Source organism: Cydia pomonella, chromosome 27 (genome assembly GCF_033807575.1).
Source record: "Cydia pomonella isolate Wapato2018A chromosome 27, ilCydPomo1, whole genome shotgun sequence".
NCBI classification, from domain to species: Eukaryota; Metazoa; Arthropoda; class Insecta; order Lepidoptera; family Tortricidae; genus Cydia; species Cydia pomonella.
In genome coordinates this window covers 6875326-6893306 of record NC_084729.1, presented here as the reverse complement: position 1 = coordinate 6893306, position 17981 = coordinate 6875326, and the positions used below count along the sequence as shown (strand labels likewise).

Here is a 17981-nt window from a genome sequence, read left to right as displayed (position 1 = left end):
TGTCTTGAGACCCTCGCAACGCTCAAGATTCCACTATTCGAATCTTTTGTAATCTTTCGCTTGCTCGGGTGTCAATATTAGCCCGAGCGATTAAACAACAACTTTGCCCCCTTGTAAAACAATAGTTATTTGTTTTACAAGTAGTGACTTTTTCGAGAAGTGGAATGAGCGTTGCGAGGGTTTCAAGGCACGAGGGTTAAACAAACTTTGCCTCCGAGTGAAACACAAAAATTTTCACCACACCAACGCGAGGAAAATAGTAACTATAAAATACCAAAAAAAATCAAACCTAATCAAAATGAACGTAGTAAATAATGTATAATTTAAAAGTAAATTCTACCAGCTAAGATAAGGAAACAACTCGAAATTTGCATCTTTACTTTGCCCCACGCGTGGATAAAATGCAACTTTCTCATAAGTTTTTGAACAATCAAGAGGGTCTTTACCAGGTGGTGTGGTGAAAATAACTATACTTAGTCCAATTTTGTACTTACGTCTTAATAATTGCGAACATTATTAAGACAAAGTTCTTATTATATCTTTAAATTAGTGCACAAGTGGTCCTAAAACTGACTTTGTAGCGTTTTGTAACACTTCCAAGCCCGTAATAAACAATAATATTGTGAAATTATTATCATTCACACAAAATGAGCGCGAGATCACTAATGTAAGCTCAAAAGGACTTTAGCGTAACGTATTTTAGACCAAAATAACAGCATTTTCTTAGCAAGTAGACACCTATATTTACTCTTATTTCAAATTGCGAACAACCTTGTATTGCCTTGACCGCATCCGACCTCGCGAAAATTTACAAAGTTTATTTTAAATGTGGCCAAATTTGGAACTAACGCTACACCATACATTAATATTAAGACAGTGGCGCTGCGCTTGAAGGTATTGTGAAATGTGTACTAGGAAATGTACAAATTTATCTATGCGTGCGGAAAAATTTGGAACTAAACTGTTCATACGATATTTTCGTAATTGTTTGATTGTGGCGCCGTTGCCATGTGTAAAGTTTATTGTGTTGCATGTTCTGGAAGACTAGTCCGTGAGTAGCTATAGGTAGCGCCATCTGGTTATGATTTTCCGAAGCTTGCTTGCTTGGTATTAAATTTGTAATTTGAAGACTTTAAATGGAAAATTCTAAAATGTAATGGTTGTTAGCCTTGTCCCAATTCAACATTGAAGAAAAACAAGTAAATGTATGATAGGGTTATACCTAAACGTATAGCGGGAAAATGTAGTAATTTTATAGATAGTAAAAAACAAGTGTGTGGTTCGCCTGGTAATAGACGTATTTATGGATGCTTGTAACTCCGTTGTTGTCACATGCGCGTTCCTGACCGTTATTGGTGTAATTATATAATTTATAAGTTAGGTGAATGCGGAGAGTTTTGAATACTTGTTTCAGAATGTCGGGGTATTTCCTGAATTTATTTTAATACCTATGTACTCGTAGTTTTTAAATAAACTAAACTGCATGCTTATCAGGCTATGTTGACAGCTTATTGTTTGTTTGTTTGCCACCAACTTGGAGTAAAAAAAACATCATCAAAACACGTTCATATTGTGCAGAATACATTTTTTGTCAGGGAATTTTGAAGGATTGGTCACGGGAAGTCGGGGCAAAGTCAGGTTATTTATTTCTGGGTTAGTAAGGGAAAAGTCAGGATTATTTCTGTGTTAGTCAGGGAAAAGTCGGGATTATTTCTGGGTTTGTAAGTGTCCACCCTAGGCGGTAGGCGCTAAGCACACTGGAACCGATAGCACTCTTCGACGTGCGAGCGGGATGTCGCGCATAGCGTTGTCTCGCTCAAACATCGGAGCGACGTACGAACCATTTTCCAAGTATTTGAAATTGTCCGAATACACCTTAATACACTGGAGCATTTAAAAATTGGTATGAAATCTGATTTTCGCTCCTAATTCTTACAATAATCAAAAAATCATTGCTATGTTACATCAAATCATGTAAAACTATTTTCCATAATGTTAATATCCAGAGAAGAAAATGGGGGCGGGCTACGTTTGTATGGAGAAGCGGCCGTCCACTTTCCTCGTATGGTTCCAAAACAAAAAAAATACGTAATTTCCTTCGCTATGACAAAATTAAATATTAATTATACCTACGTAGTAAATATATTTTCGAGGGTTATAAAAAAAGACTAAAAAGGATGCTAAAAAAATAGGTACTTATCGGAACAATGCGTTTGTATTCAGCGCTTTGAATAGTCTCTCGCGTTCAGATCATCTGATCACTTGGTTTGCATATAATTAGGTATCTAGAAGGAATTAAAAACACAACGTACTTTAAATCGCTACTTGTAAATAACTTATTCAAATAACAGTAAATACGTATCTCCGTAGCAACACATTGTTTTTACCATCTTCTGAAGTTTATACTTTTCATTTATCGCAGAGGTGAACGTTCCTCCGTTTAAAGATGGCGTCTTGTATCTAATTTTGCTTCTAGCATGTATATTTCTTTAATTATCTTATAGCTTAATGCTCCACGTGAAAAGCAAAATTTACATAATAATTATCACAGCGACTTCTAGTCTTCACGTGGGCTTTACAGCGCCCTCTGTAGATGTTGAATGTTAATATTCTTAGCGCCATCTAGCAATAGTTTTTGGTAATTGTGTTAGTGCCCTCTAGCGTTGAGTAGCGATATTTGTTAGCGACTGAGTTTGGTTCAGCTTGTAGTGAAAGTAGGTTTCATCGTGTTGTATCATTTTTATAATAGATGGCGCTTTCATTAAATTTAATTAGTTATTACAATAGATTCAGAGATGGCGTTTTAATCAATTTTACTTTGTGTTTATTAGTTCCGTTTTAAAACGGTAGATGTCGTTGGTATGGTTGATTAATTACTAATAAGGCAAAGAAAATTTGGATATTGGAAAATATTAGTTATTTGCTATATTTCTACAGCTTTGCGCGTTGAAAGAATGCCATATCCGTATTTTATGTATTTGACGTGTTTAATACTGCATTTAGATTCAACAGAATGAACAAATTAAAACTACCAATGTTTTTTTCTCCAGTCATGAACAGTATGGCGCCTTATTTGTAACGGTTTTTGCACAAAAGCTAAAAATATGAAAATAGGTTTTAAAAATGTGTAAGTAAATTTTTCCGTCTTTTTTTTAAACTTATAAAAATAAAATTTTGGAAATTCATGATATCCGCGATCCCGTGCACGCATTAATCTGTAGCTACATACAGTGAGGTCTAAGGATGTAAATTTAGTCGCCTGTAATAAAATAATTTACGGTGTCATACTGTGCAACTTTGACCATTGGATCAACCCCGAAATCGCAAAAAAACAATATCTCACAGTCCACCTCGTCCACTGTCGGTAATATATAAACTCGATCAGAACATTATAACTAACCGTATACATACCTACGTCGACAGCGGCAGTACATGACCAGTACATGAAAGCTTATGTACCTGTAAACACACAAGCCTCCAACCCGCACAAAAAGCGCGCCGGATTATCTCGGGGCCTCGGGCTCCCGCTGAGACGTGATACCATCGCTGTAGGGTTCTGTAAGAGAGGAGGGAACCTTCAATTATATCTGCAGACTAAATACTACTCGTACCAAAAATAGATATAACTCTGTATAAGATAAATAAAGTCTAAGAAAAAAAGTGTCGCGAAAAATCAAGAAAAATTATGTTTGAATAGTTTTTTTTTTCAAAGATGGCGCTATGGCGATATATATACATTCGGCCTATACTCGAGGAGATGGCGGCACCGTTTGATATCAGTGAAAGAAGGGATCCGAAACCGGTATTTTTTTATATGGGAACGAAAACGGTATTTTTTCGTTCTTTGCTAATCTAAAAATTTATAGCGTTATCTAAAAACACTACTGAGTCCTACGTTTGGAGTATAAATTAAACCGAAAAATATGGTTATTCCGATCAGGGATCGGAAACCGGTATTTTTTGTATGGGAACGAAAACGGTATTTTTTCGTTCTTTGTTAATTATTTCATTCCTAATCGGGCAATTTAATAATACGAAGTCGTTATCTAAAAACACAACTGAGTCCTACATTTTGAGTATAAAATAAACTGAAATATATGGTTATTTCGATGTTTTTGCAAAAAACCGGTTCCGATCCCTGATTCCGATGTTTTTGCAAAAAACCGGTTCCGATCCCTGTACAAAGAACATGGGTCAAAGAGTATAAGAGTTTTAGTCCTGTGTCTTGTGTCGAAACGAAAGATGGCAGTAAATTTAGTTGACTACTAAATTTACTTTGGCAATACACCTCTATACTAAATTCTCTTTGCTCTTACCATCGCCCACATTGTTAACTGTCCATCGGTAGACCTTATTACAAAATGAATAAGGTCCACCGATGGACAGTTAAGAGTGTCGCGGGTTGTATATAGGGTATTTGACACTAGTCAAATCAGCATCTTTGGAGATTGGATACTTTTTATTTTAACAATCATCATCGCCATTAACCCAGGCAGACGAAATTGTGCTAGCTAGTGATGAATAACTGGAATTAAACCCCATTTATACTGTTCAAGAAATTGCATGCAATATTCGATACATTGCTAACTAGTAACTACACAATGAATTCAGTCGATCGACTAAAAAGACCGTACCATAACCGATTTTAATTTCTTCCTAAAAAATCGACAGAACCCACAACTCTATTAAAGTTTCTATCCTTAACTTTCTCATCAAAACTGCCCCGAGCGTGGGTCTTTAAAATATATCTCAACTCTCAAACAAAACCTGACTCTAATAGCAAAAGCTTAAAGTCGCTTTTTCAATACACCCCAATTTCACTAACGACTTTTTTCAATTTAAGCCCTTTGGGATAATCAAGAATTGAATTCGAAATTTAAAATGGTTTAATATAAACTCCCGCCACTCCACTTTAGACTTTATTCCTCTAAACTTTAGGTTTATTATTGTTTGTGTTTTAGCTAACGTTTACGTTTTGTTTGAGCTACATTTCGTTATTAATTTCGTATTAAGCCAATCAAAAATGGCCGGCGTATAATTATGTGATTTTGTTTAGCTGTTTTCGGACTGGTTCGGTTAGGTATTATATTAATATAATGTACAGGTTTAACATAAATGATTATGGGTTTTGGGTGAAGTATGAAGATAGTTCAGGTGTACATAACCGTTGTTCAGCTCTAACTGTAAGGTGTAGTCCTGCAGTTGTATTAGTTTTGATGAAAATCAACATATCATGAGCACTCTTTTACCAGTTCACTTTTTTTTTATATGGCCCTCTAGAGGTGTTACATGCGCGATGCTGACCTTTTAAAGAAAGACTGTGTAGTCTCTGTTTATGAAGATCTAGTGTAGCCCCTAGAGAGAACTTCGGCAGGGAGCTCATTCCACAGCCGCAGCGTCCGCGGGAGGGAATTCCTCTTAAACTCCACAGGTCGCGATCATTTAGGTGCTAGGGCAGTGGTGGGCAAACTTTCTTCATGAGGGGACAAAAAGTTTAAGAAATTTAAGAGGAGAGCCAGAATTGGAGCAAAACTGTATTTTGATTTGCGATTATCGTGGGCCCATGCCATATACTAATTATTACATAGGACCAGCGGCTGGCCGGATAAAAGCCTTTCGCGGGCCGGAGCTGGCCCGCGGGCCGTAGTTTGCCCGCCACTGTTCTAGGGTGTGAGGATGACAATTGAACACCCTGCCGACGGCGAGCGGCAACGGTGGAAGGGTCCTTAACTACGCCATGCAAAAATTTAACCATCCATGGCAAAATTTATACGCAAAAATGTGTGCCCAGTGCTCAGATTTTAACGTGATTTTTGCGATTTTACACAATATGAAATTGATATGTATTTAAATGAACTGATGTATAAGATATTATTTATTTAGACTATTCATATGATTCTATGTGTTAAACCTGCGCGCTGTACGCTCGCAGCACAGTAGGGATCGTACACGTTGGATGGTCTGCCATCTTGTGGCCTGTATCGGAAACATAAACATGTACATTGACACTTCACGCCAAAGCCAGTGCTGTCATCTACCGTTCTCGTTCGTTTTCTTGTGCATAGTAGGTTCTGCCATCTTATGGGCTACATTGGAAGCATAAACTTGACATTTACACCTTGCGCCAAAAATCTGACGTCTCCTGTGCTGCCCCCTACAGTTTATGCACGCTCTCTATTCCCGTATGGTCATTTATGAGCTCTAGTTAATTCTATAGTTAATTGAGTCCGTTGGAACGACAGCTATATTTGATGCAATATTAACATGTATGTCTGTTTGTTTGCAGGACATGGATCTCATCGAAGTGCTGTGGAAGCAGGACGTCGATATGGGCTTCTCGCTCGAGGATCCCATACAGCCGGTGAGTGTTTCTCTTACAAATTACTATAGTTTAACCCAAGGGGCATTCCACAAAAAAGGCACCATTCATTTATTACGTAAGACGGTTGAGGAGGGGAGGGGAGATACGAAAATTTCTTATTTTATCTTACAATGCTCTGAGTCATGGATGTTTTCTATGTATTTAAGTACTTGTATATTACATATGTCGTTGTCTGAGTACCCACACTACAAGCCTTCTTTGCTTACCGTGGAACTTAGTCAATTTGTGCAAGAATGTCCCTATAATATTCATTATTATTATTTAATTTACAATTTTTTATTACTAGTATCATTTTTACCCAACTTCGCAAGCTTATCTCAAGTTATATTGTGTCCCAGTCGGCTCCTCACGCCACCAAGGTGGAGCTGGGAGACCAGATCGACAAGGAACTGAAAATGGCAGAAGAGAAGATCCAGCAGAAGAAAGAGGAAAGCGCGATCGAGAAGGTGAAGGCTTCGCTGCTCAACCCGGATGATAAGGAGGTTCGTCATAATCCAATTTGAACTATCGTCAGTCATATTTCGTGTCATCCACAATGACGCGTAGCTTTGTCAAATCTAACCTTTAATAACATGACATTACGACTTAATGCCCGCGTCGTCGTGAATGACACGATCTATAATCTAAGTTTTTAGGCACTTTCGGATTGAGCTGAAATGTTGCGTACATATGTAAATCGGATGACAATGCAATATTATGATGACATCTGGGGGCACGGCAGTACCCCCGCCAAGTCGAGCGCGAAGCAATCACTACCGTGCCGGTTCTGGCGACAGATTGGTGCAATGGTGTCATGGAGCACCTGGTTTTGTACCCTTGTGTACCCTTCAACGGCCAAGTCACACAATATTAACCATAATAATAAAGAAATCGCAGTAAGGAACCTTAGACTTGGCACGACTCTGTCTAGATTTCATTACTTTTTAGAGATAAACAAGCAGCTCAATCGAGACTTGGCTAGTTTTTTACAGAATGTTTTTGGTGGGATGAAGCTGATCTGAAGATGGAGACAGGAGGTAGCTGTGGAAACTCTGTGATATAACAACGCAAACTAAATTGTGTTTAGGGTTGATATAATTGTCTTGTTGAGAATATTTGCCTGTGGATAGAAAAGTACAGTTTTGCCATAAACTTACTATTTATGAGGGCCATAAAGACGGTTTTGCCTTGTAGCCCCGGGCCCTAAGAGGAATTTGCAGAAAGGTTACATTTGGATGGCAAGGTTATGTATCTATGCCAGGATAACCTGGTGGGCCACCTAGAAATACCCGGCTGGTTGCAATGGCCGCATGCGGCCCGGCAGATTGAGTCGCTGCCCTACTCCCTGATTATGACCGTGGTCCATTTGTTCCCCAGGATGACCCCTGGGCCGGCCTCTCCTACACCGTGGACACCGAGACCGGTAAGTCAATTATTTTTGCATTTTTTTAGGAATCTGTGCCTCAGGAAAAGTGTCTGTCCGTCTGTCACAGCCCATATGCTCCTAAACATTAAAATCTTAAAACTGATGGGGTTTTTTTGATTTGACGTTTCATTATAGTTAAGTACCACGTCCATACAAAAAGAGAAAACGTTTTTCCACTTCTAAATATGTTCCATTTTCCATGATTTTTAGCATGTTATTGACTCAATGAAAAACTAGGTCTTTCTTTTTTTTTTAGTTGCAATACATTTTTTTTTTTAATTGAAACTTATAAGCCTAGAATATATTATGCTGAAGCGATCGACATCAAATTCAAAGTGATTTGTTAAGATTTAGTTAGTGGAAAACGTTTTCTCCCGAAATGGAATTTCACAGAAAAAGTACCGTTATTTCGCTAGGATCGCATAGCTATTCTTCCCTCTTACGCAGCGGCTTACGTGAGCGAATAACTCGCGAATGCGACGCGGCGCGGCGGCCCAACGGCATTTGCGTTCACAACGAGATCGCCCTCGTAGGACACTTCCATATGTATCAAAGGATTGAGTTCAACCGCGCCGCGCCGCATCGTGATCGCGAGTTATTCGCTCACGTAAGCCGCTGCGTTAGGAGTCAGCTAATATCTGCAGTCCAGCATAAGGGTAAGTTCCACGAGTATATAATAAGCATATTTTCACCCGCATCTCGAATGGTATTTGAAAATCTCATATATTTTTAACGGTAATACATTCCAGCAGTTTTTTCAGCGTCTCATCTGATTTCACTGGTCCCTGAAATGACGGATATATAGTAAATAAGAATATATACGTGGATTACCGTTATTAAATACTTATTACCTACTTTAAACTAACCAGAGACATGCCCCCTTATTCATAAAACTTTACGGGCCTGATCTAGTTAAATTATGTTTTATCCTTTTCTTACAAATATATAGGTCAAAATGACAGACAAAGACAAATGATTCTTAGCTAATTCAGGCCAGTAATACGTTTATGAATAACGCCATATATAAATAGCGGACGGGAAAAGGAAAACAGTTGAAATTATGTAAAAGCATATAGTACCTAATACCAGAGATGTATTGATTGAGTAAGATTTGTAAAATCTAAGACAATTTCCTGCTTCGACTTTGACAGGTAAAGGTAAACGAGATGGCGCTGTACAGCCCTATATATTTTACGGTAACTCTGTCAAAAGTTGACGTTTGACAATTCAGACCGCAAAACGTATGGCCAGTGCCGGATTAACCATTAAGCAAAATAAGCACTTGCTTAGGGCACCACGTCTAGGGGGGCACCAAAATCATAGGAAAAAAAACGCGCAGGCTGCATCAGCATCGCAGTCGTAGTGTAGTACTTATGTACTTTTTTGATACGTGTGCAAGTACCCATCTAATAACGAAGGGTCGTAAGAGAGTGAGGACACGTAAGCACATCTCCAACCTTATGCGGAGGCCATCAAAGCTCATGGCCAAAAAATCTTACCGTCAGGCTTGTGGCCAACCGATTTTCTCGACGTAGATTACCGAGTTTGTAGCGTATTTTGGTCTCTTGCACACCAGATGTGTCGGCCAGGCCGAGTTGCTGCAGAGCCGCGATCCTGCGACCTAATTGTCAAAGTGTAATAAAGGGCCCTGCGAAGGCCGAAAAACAAAAGCATCTTATCAAGTTGCGCTTTCGAGTTAAGGCAAAGGCCGAGCAGTAGGAGGACCGTGATTACATAGGTTCGATTTCAAGCCACTCTTTTGCAGTTCGGCGTTAAGTCTTATGCGACGCCAGGCCTTCTACTTTATGCAAACTGCCCCACTTTCGCTTGGCCATGGATCCAAATCCATGCTATCCTCTTTCGCAGCTGGGCTGCCTTGCTCACACCTCGCCATTAGTTGTATTATATGATAACGCGCCGCGATCGAACGCTCCAGACGTCCAGCTATTCATACCTCGCCATTGGTCAAATTCAAGCCTTGCTTTCTTCCAGCTCGACCTTTGGCCTCATCCGTAAGCGCTGATCGAACGCTCCGCGCAATCAGCCTTAGACGTTGCCTTTAAAAATACTTCACGATTTAGGCCAATCAAATTAGATCCAAAAATAGCGTTTTGAGGAATTAATTCCCAGCAAGCTGGAAATTGTTTTAATACATTACTTGGTCATAAATGCGTGTAATCCCAGTTTGCTCTATCCCAGGAGGTGTGCATACATTTTGCCATCCTTAGGAGATATTTTTTTCATTTGGATTGCCAAACCACTCGATGTAGAAGGAACCCACTATCAATTACAATAGCACTTGGTGGATCAGACAATGGTAAGAAAGCGTTTTCGGATTATTAACATGATTTTACCAAAAATAAAAAATGTCGACCTTTTTTTACAATTTCGGTACTACGAATACATATTAGGGTAACGGCGGCTATTAACGCGGGTATCAAAATCGACGTCTAACACCGCGGTGTTTACAAATACTCATTTTGCAAGCAAACAGATCTATTCCCTAAGAAATAAAGCATACACAGAACAAGCTCATTCATTGGTCTATCGTGCCCATTAGTGTGCATTTGTGTGAGTGTAACAAAAAACTCGCGATTCGTCAGTTTGTGCGACGGCGGCGCAAGAACCGGTTGTTCCATACAGACGCGTGACACCACAGGTAAGTGCACTCCAATCTTACTTAGTGTTTTACGTAATAGTTATGGCAAATAAACTAGTGCAATGCCTTTTAAGAGGTTGTGTATTGTTTTCTACACGATTTTGAATTACTTTTAACTTAGTTTTTGACCAGGAAATACGTTTAAAATTGAAAATAAAATACAGCGGTGATAGGTGCCAATTATTTCTTTGGTAAGTAATTCCGTGGTATGCCACGGTAATAAAAAAAGTGGCAGTTTTGTTATTTACTCTTTAGTTTTGGTACAAATTATCAATTTTATAATTTCTTTTATTTATTCCAATCTTGATCTATTCACGCTATTAAAGAGCTATTTCCGTGGTATGGAAAGTATTCAACTAACCCTTAATTTTTGACAAAAACTTCAGCACCGATTTCCTTGTTTCTATGGGAACCCTTAATCTGTCAACTTTTTTTTATTTTGAGTTAAAACCTAAAATTTACTTGCCAGTTATGTGATTTTGTCTTTAAAAGAAGCTTGTAATATACGTGTTTGATTTGATTTGAAAAACCATCTGTGTTTTATTCTTTTTATGGGTCGGAATTAGGTTTAATTAAACTCCAAATTAAGCCTATTACCGATGGTATGATCAGATTACCCTCGGTAATAGAATGTATAGAAATCTATTACCGACCCAGAGAAATATCGAATGGGTCGGTAATAGGCTCTTAAAGAGTTATCTATTACCGAGTGACTATTTGGTATTGTATTGAAATATCGCATTTAGGGTACCGCAAGTACAGATTTCGTTGATAAAATTTAGACTTCAGTTATCATTATCAGATTTAAATTCTTCTGTTTTCTGATTCAGTTATTACTCTGACAAGGAAGGGTACCCAACTGCCGGACAGTTCCGATTAATTTTTTTTTTTTATATAATTTTATTTATATAGTAGTCCAATATCTCAGACATGATTTTTTTAGCTATAAGAATCAGCAATAAGAAAAGTACTGTGATTTGTTAATTATAGACTTTATTTAACTTAATTACCTTATCAAAAATATTAGAATTAAAAAATTTCATGTTTTTATATATAGTCGAAATTTTATGAGGTGGACGTTTACCATTTCACTGTGGTAAACTTTCACTCAGGTAGTAAACGTCCAGCTTATAAAATTTTGACTATAATTTACGCTGTGCCTTATGAGAAAATGTTACTTACTTGTTTTTTTTGTGCAGCTAATTGTCAGTAAGACACATTCTTATCAATCTTTATAGCATTTAAAAATTACTTTATTTAATAACAGGCAGGCCTATTTGTCATATACGTCCTTAGTAAAACTTTACTAACAATAATTTTTGTTGTTTTACATGTAAAACATTCAACTTATAACTTGTTATACAGGTACTCGTGGGTACTTGGTAAGTTAACTATTTAATAGTATTTGATTGTGCCAAAGTGTGATAATAATCTCTTCGAATATATCTCTTATTTTTAAACATACTCCTATAGTTTTATTTTTTATTTTTGTGTCATTATTAAACTTAATGACACAAAAATAATATACAGAACCCACGTCGTTATTATTGTTTTAACCCTCGGTATTAGGTTTCGAATTTTGAGTTTGGTTTCTATTAACGAGTGCAGAAAAATCATGCCAATTGTACCCTCGGTAATGAAAGCTCAATTCGCAATAATAGAATCACAGCCTGGCCCTTGCCACGGTAATAGAAGATTTGGTCATTTTGGCTTCAAAAATATTTTAATACATATAATAACCCAAAATGAATCCAAAAACGTGTGAAACGGAAAGTTCATTAAATGCTCTGATGAAAAAAAAATATTCCTGGCTGTTAGACAGCATTGATACCCTTAATTTTTGGATCTCTTTTTAAAAGTTCCTTAACTACCACGGTAATAGGTGCCTTTACCCTAAGATACCTTAAATGAATGAATCAATCAATATATTTTATTGCAAGAACATAGTTAAATTACATTTCGGATCCTCAGATATCAATTTTAATAATACTCGTAATTATAACAAATTTTCCGTCGGCCGTACCGTTTTCGATTTACAAGCAAAAAAACTGAAAAAGAGGAAACATTTATGCACACCTCCTGGAATGGAGCAAACTCGGATGACACGTATTTTTAGGTCGAAAAAATCTAATTGTATTGTGCCTAATTGTGACACATTATTATTTAAGAAAACGGGACTTATTCGCGTTTGATTAAGTTCTAAAATTACCTCCAACGTCAAAATAATGATGTCGACTTTACAGTCTTCTCCGAGACCATGGGGACAACGCCGTCCTTGAAACGTCGGGTCAGAGGTAATTTTAAAACTTACCCTATTAAGTCCCGTTTTCGTAAACAATAATTTGCTATTTAAGACATTTGTGGCCATTGGTACTTGTTCTGACAAAAACCAATGGCCAATGGCTAAGCCCCTACTGAAGCTCAGCCTTTGCCCTTACATGAATGAGCTTCGCAGGAATGTTCAAGAGGTTGCAAAACCCTGTGCGGAATACTGCCTATGTCTTACGTCTTCGCTGACACTTGGACCATCGTTGGCTTGGCTTCCGGACTTATGCGAAGCACGGTCTTCGAATTTGCTTACACTTGACCTTACCTATTTACTCTTGGAACATTACTACTGCAGTTCTGTCAATTTCCGTGATAAAATGATGTGACGGATTGAAAATTCTATTCTCAGAAGTAATGCGGCAATAAACGTCATTCAATTTACCAAGAAAATTCAATGTAATCTTGATGAGGGGGCACCATGGTCTAGAAATGCTTAGGGCACCAAAATGTCTTAATACGGCACTGCGTATGGCGCAGTACAGCGCCATCTGTGTTGGATGTCAAACTAAGGGGCACGTTTTTTCTTTACCTCTCTATTACAATCAATTATCTTTGCTAATATTCGTACTCGAAATCTTTTACAGTTCGACCCAGCCTCAAACTAAGCAAAGCTTGTACTAATTCAAAATTCAAAATTTTATTCTGCAAGTAGGCCTCAAGGGCTCTTTTACAAGTCAATACAACATTTATAGTAACATCATATAGTGACATGAAAAATACATAACAACATTTATAAATACAACAGCCAATACCTGGGTAAACATTACATTATAATAATCTTAAAATAAATAATTAATACAATACAATAGAGATGTAGTCTCTATGGTTAACTATATGGTCTACTATATGGACTAGACGACGATATACATACGTATATAAATAAATAAATACATACTTATATACATAGATACCACCCACGACCCAGGAACAAATATCTGTGTTCACCACACAAATAAATGCCCTTACCGGGATTCGAACCCGGGACCATCAGTTTCATAGGCAGGCTCACTACCCACTAGGCCGGACCGGTCGTCAAACTATACATGCGAAAGTAACCGCCTGTCTCTCTGTTATCTCTTCACGTTTATACACTTTAAACCAAAAATATGAAAATTGGTATTGGCTACGTGCGAAGTGCTTGGTGGGGGTAAGTTTTTTAAATACTAGTATATAATAGTAACCATTGAATGAAAGCCACCTATTTCTAAAAATTAATAGAATCAGGCGTTACGTTGCGGAAATCCATACTAATTAAAACAAAAATAATACTTTGGTAATCCGAGAAAAGATAGTGAAGTGAAGAGTCAATCAGTGATCAGTGCTAACCCGTCATATGTACTTGCGTTTATTTACATGAAAAACTTCAGTAGTATTTCATGTGGGGGTACTTTCAATAATTTAGATAAAAATATCGTTATATAGGAATGGAAATTGTACAACAAATCTATATAAAACCATAGTTTCAATTGCTTATCGTAAAAGTGCACTACAGCAGAAACGTATAATTTTCTGGACACTTTTTAGAACAACGACCCACTTACACGACTGTAATACTTTTTCACCTCAGCAGCTCGAACAAGCCTACTTTCGTCACTCTACGGAGTGAGACAAAGAAGCTTTTTAATTTAGTAAAGGCAATCAATACAGGAATAAAAACTTTACTTGATGTTGAATTTTTTTTACCTTTAATATGTTCTCACTACTGAGGTGAAAAGATGTATGTGTCACACGAGAGCAAAGTTATTTTACATCTCGCGTTTTTGAGTCCCTCGCTTCGCTCGTCAATCTAAGTTAGAATCTTTCGCTTACTCGGTACTCAAAATCAACACTCGCAAGAAAAACTAACTTTCCTCTGTTGTTTTCAAATAACTATTGTTTATACGCGTATCCGTTTACATAGTTTTATTTCCAATACGTATACTTGAACCAAACACGAAGCAACCCATACAATACCAATACAAAGATTGCCGCTATCAACCTCACCCCCGTTTACCACATAAGGGCGCCCTATGTACTTCCGTCGAGGGTGCGCCCCTTCAGTCATTAGATGTTTGTGATCGGCCTTTCTAATATGTTCGCTTTTTAGAATTCGATAGGGAAAGGGACTTGATCACGGGAAAGGGAGGGTAATGCTTTTTACAGTACATATGGCGCTACTTTACCGCACTAGTAAGATAAGTAGCACATTACGTAACTATATTGAAAATTTAAAGGTCATTCGCAACTCGTGTCGATTTAAAGCACTCCCTTCGGTCATGTTTTAATTTATCACTACTCGTTGCAAATTTCCTATTTTCTGCACTTGTATCGTAAATAACTATTTTAGAATACTGGGTAGTAATATAATTAATAATATAGGACTTATATGCTTAAAAAAATCTCCCCTCTGAGATCTTGACAACACATTCAAAACATAGAAAATTGAAACCAAATTATGTCCTGTTTTGTACTGGTCTGTTCGTATTTTCTTGATGTATAACTCCCTATATAGGTTTTTTCACAATCCATAACACTTCAGTACACCTGCATGAAATAAGATCTTTTTCGAGCAAGTGTGATGAAAATATCATTTAGAGGATATATGATGCTACTTTCCGTGCATATGTCGAAATTTTAAACGTTGTACGATACACATGCGAATAGATAATTCGCAACTTGTGTCGATTAAAAACACTCCCTTCGGTCGTGTTTAAATTTATCAACACTCGTTGTGAATTTCCTATTTTCTGCACTTGTATCGTAAATAACTATTTCCCTGCTTCGCCATTTTTGCCGGTCTTTTGTCATATCCCACGTCAAGCCTTGCGACAGTGTCTCTTCTTAGTCGAAGTCCAAAGTCTCTTCTTAGACCATAAGACTTCTTAGACCAAAAAAAAATAATTAAGAATGAATGAATGAATGAAATTTATTCCAGAAAATTATTTCCATATACATTATACATTTACACATTACAAAAAGAATTAAATTAAATTAAGAAACACTGTCGCAAGGCTTAACGTGGGATATGACAAAAGACCGCCAAAAATGGCGGAGTGTTAGATGTGCCGAGACCAAGTAAATGGGATAAAGCAGGGAAAATGATATTTTCATCACACATGCTCGAAAAAGATCTTATTTCATACAGGCTAGGAGGCCGACTGATAGCAAACATCAGTCGGCCTCCTAGCTGAAATAACAACTTTAAATAAATAAATAAATAAGTATTATTAATTAAAACCCCCGAATTCGATTACATTTCGCCGCGGCACTCGATGCCCGTGCGCACCCCGTACAGCGCACCATTAGTCATATGAGTCAGCCGTTTCTGGATTAATAGAAATTATGGGACTCCGGCCACGGCTGATACAGGAACGTGTACAAGTTTTAAATAACTTGTAAAAAAGGTTTTCTTAATAATTTCTATGGATATACATATTTCTTTGTTGACGAATAGTACCTACACAAAATTTCTAATAATTCAATTAACGTGTTGAAGATGGTTATACTGAAGATAGGTCACTATCATAGGAGAGAATTTTAAGTATGTCTATCGTTCTACATAAAAAATACCTATGTTATTATTATTATTATTTGGAGCCTGTCGTGTCCCACTGCTGGGCAAAGGGAGACCTTTGCCAAGCTTTACATCTACACCAAAATATGAAACTTTTCTATACGATGATCTTCCTAGCAGAGTAAGTTCTAATGGTCAATCACTAGGACTTTGTTGTTGATTTTTGAGCGACTATTTAACAAGTTTGTTCGCTTGCTTGAGGTGTTTGAGGCTCTGGGGAAAAAGCTTCCCGTGGAAACCATTACTGTCTACCTATAACCTATTTTTATTAATCATTAACTCGATTTGCTCTTTCATAAATATACTACTGTAGATAACTGTGTATGTGTAATGGCCAGATCTTAGAACTGATCAATTCATGATGTGTTGATTAGTAATGAAATAATCGGTTGACCACATCATGAAAAAGTCAAACCTAATCTAACCATGATATATCCTGTGATCATTTCTAATATTACATTTTATGATATGATCATATAGTATGATCTGGCCACAGCGTATGTTTATAAAGTTATCTTCCGTTACCTATATGCCCTCGGCATATAAAACTTTTACGTTTAATTACAATGTATCCCACATAATCTGATTGTCGTGTGGTTCAAGTTGCCATCTTCCTTTCTATTAGCCCGTAGGTATTTTTACAGTACATATGGCTCTACTTTACCGCTCTAATGCGGTAACTAGCACTATACGTGCATATATCGAGGGCCATATGCACTGTAAAACGTTGGACAATACATGTGCGAAAATGTAATTCGCAACTCGTGTCGATTTCGAACACGACCGAAGCGTTGCGAATTTCCTACTTTACGCACTTGTATCGTAATGTACTAGTAATTGTCAGTGTTTACTAGCTTGTATTTAACTTGCAATACTTATTCGCTTGTAATAATAAGTTTATTTGGGCCAAACCTGCAAGCTAAATTAGACCCACTTCTCATTATTGGGTTGAACTGAAACTTCACATACATATATTATGTCAGTTGAGTGAATGCAATAATTATGTTACCATCGAGCTGATCTGATGATGGACACAGGAGGCCGAAGGAACTCTGTGATAAAAAAACGCAACCTTGTGTTTAGCTTTCTTAATAGAATTGTTTCGATGAGTATTAGTTGCCTGTTGAAAGAAAAATAGTCTGCGACAAAAGCATAAATAAAATAATAAATATTATAGGACATTATTACACAAATTGACTAAGTCCCACAGTAAGCTCAATAAGGCTTGTGTTGAGGGTACTTAGACAACGATATATATAATATATAAATATTTATAAATACTTAAATACATAGAAAACACCCATGACTCAGGAACAAATATCCATGCTCATCACACGAATACATGCCCTTACCAAGATTTGAACCCGGGACCATCAGCTTCGTAGGCAGGGTCACTACCCACTAGGCCAAACCAAGCATATATCAAACATTAAATTTTTTACAAAATACTTATAGATATTCACATCTAGTCTCTAAGAAAACATTTACTACATAATGCCTGATAGATTAGGATATGCCCTCCACATTGAAGCTTCCTCGTTTGAACGCACAATGGCGTGCACATAACGCTCATGCACGCATTGTCGCGTGATTAATGTTGCCAGCTACGTCTCAATCCCCAGGGCTACCATCATTAATAATATCATTGTGTAAT

At 37.3% G+C, this 17981-nt stretch overlaps 1 protein-coding gene across 6 annotated transcripts in view; it reads left to right on the top strand.

Annotated features, from left to right (window-relative positions):
- LOC133532386 (segmentation protein cap'n'collar-like) overlaps positions 1 to 17981 on the top strand; it is a 191274-nt gene that overhangs the window by 61518 nt on the left and 111775 nt on the right. For all 6 annotated transcript variants that reach the window (XM_061871001.1, XM_061871000.1, XM_061870996.1 and 3 more), the window contains 3 exons: positions 6287 to 6361; positions 6721 to 6864; positions 7739 to 7784. In XM_061871001.1, coding sequence (XP_061726985.1) covers positions 6287 to 6361; positions 6721 to 6864; positions 7739 to 7784 — 265 coding nt within the window. The remainder of the gene's footprint in view (positions 1 to 6286; positions 6362 to 6720; positions 6865 to 7738; positions 7785 to 17981) is intronic.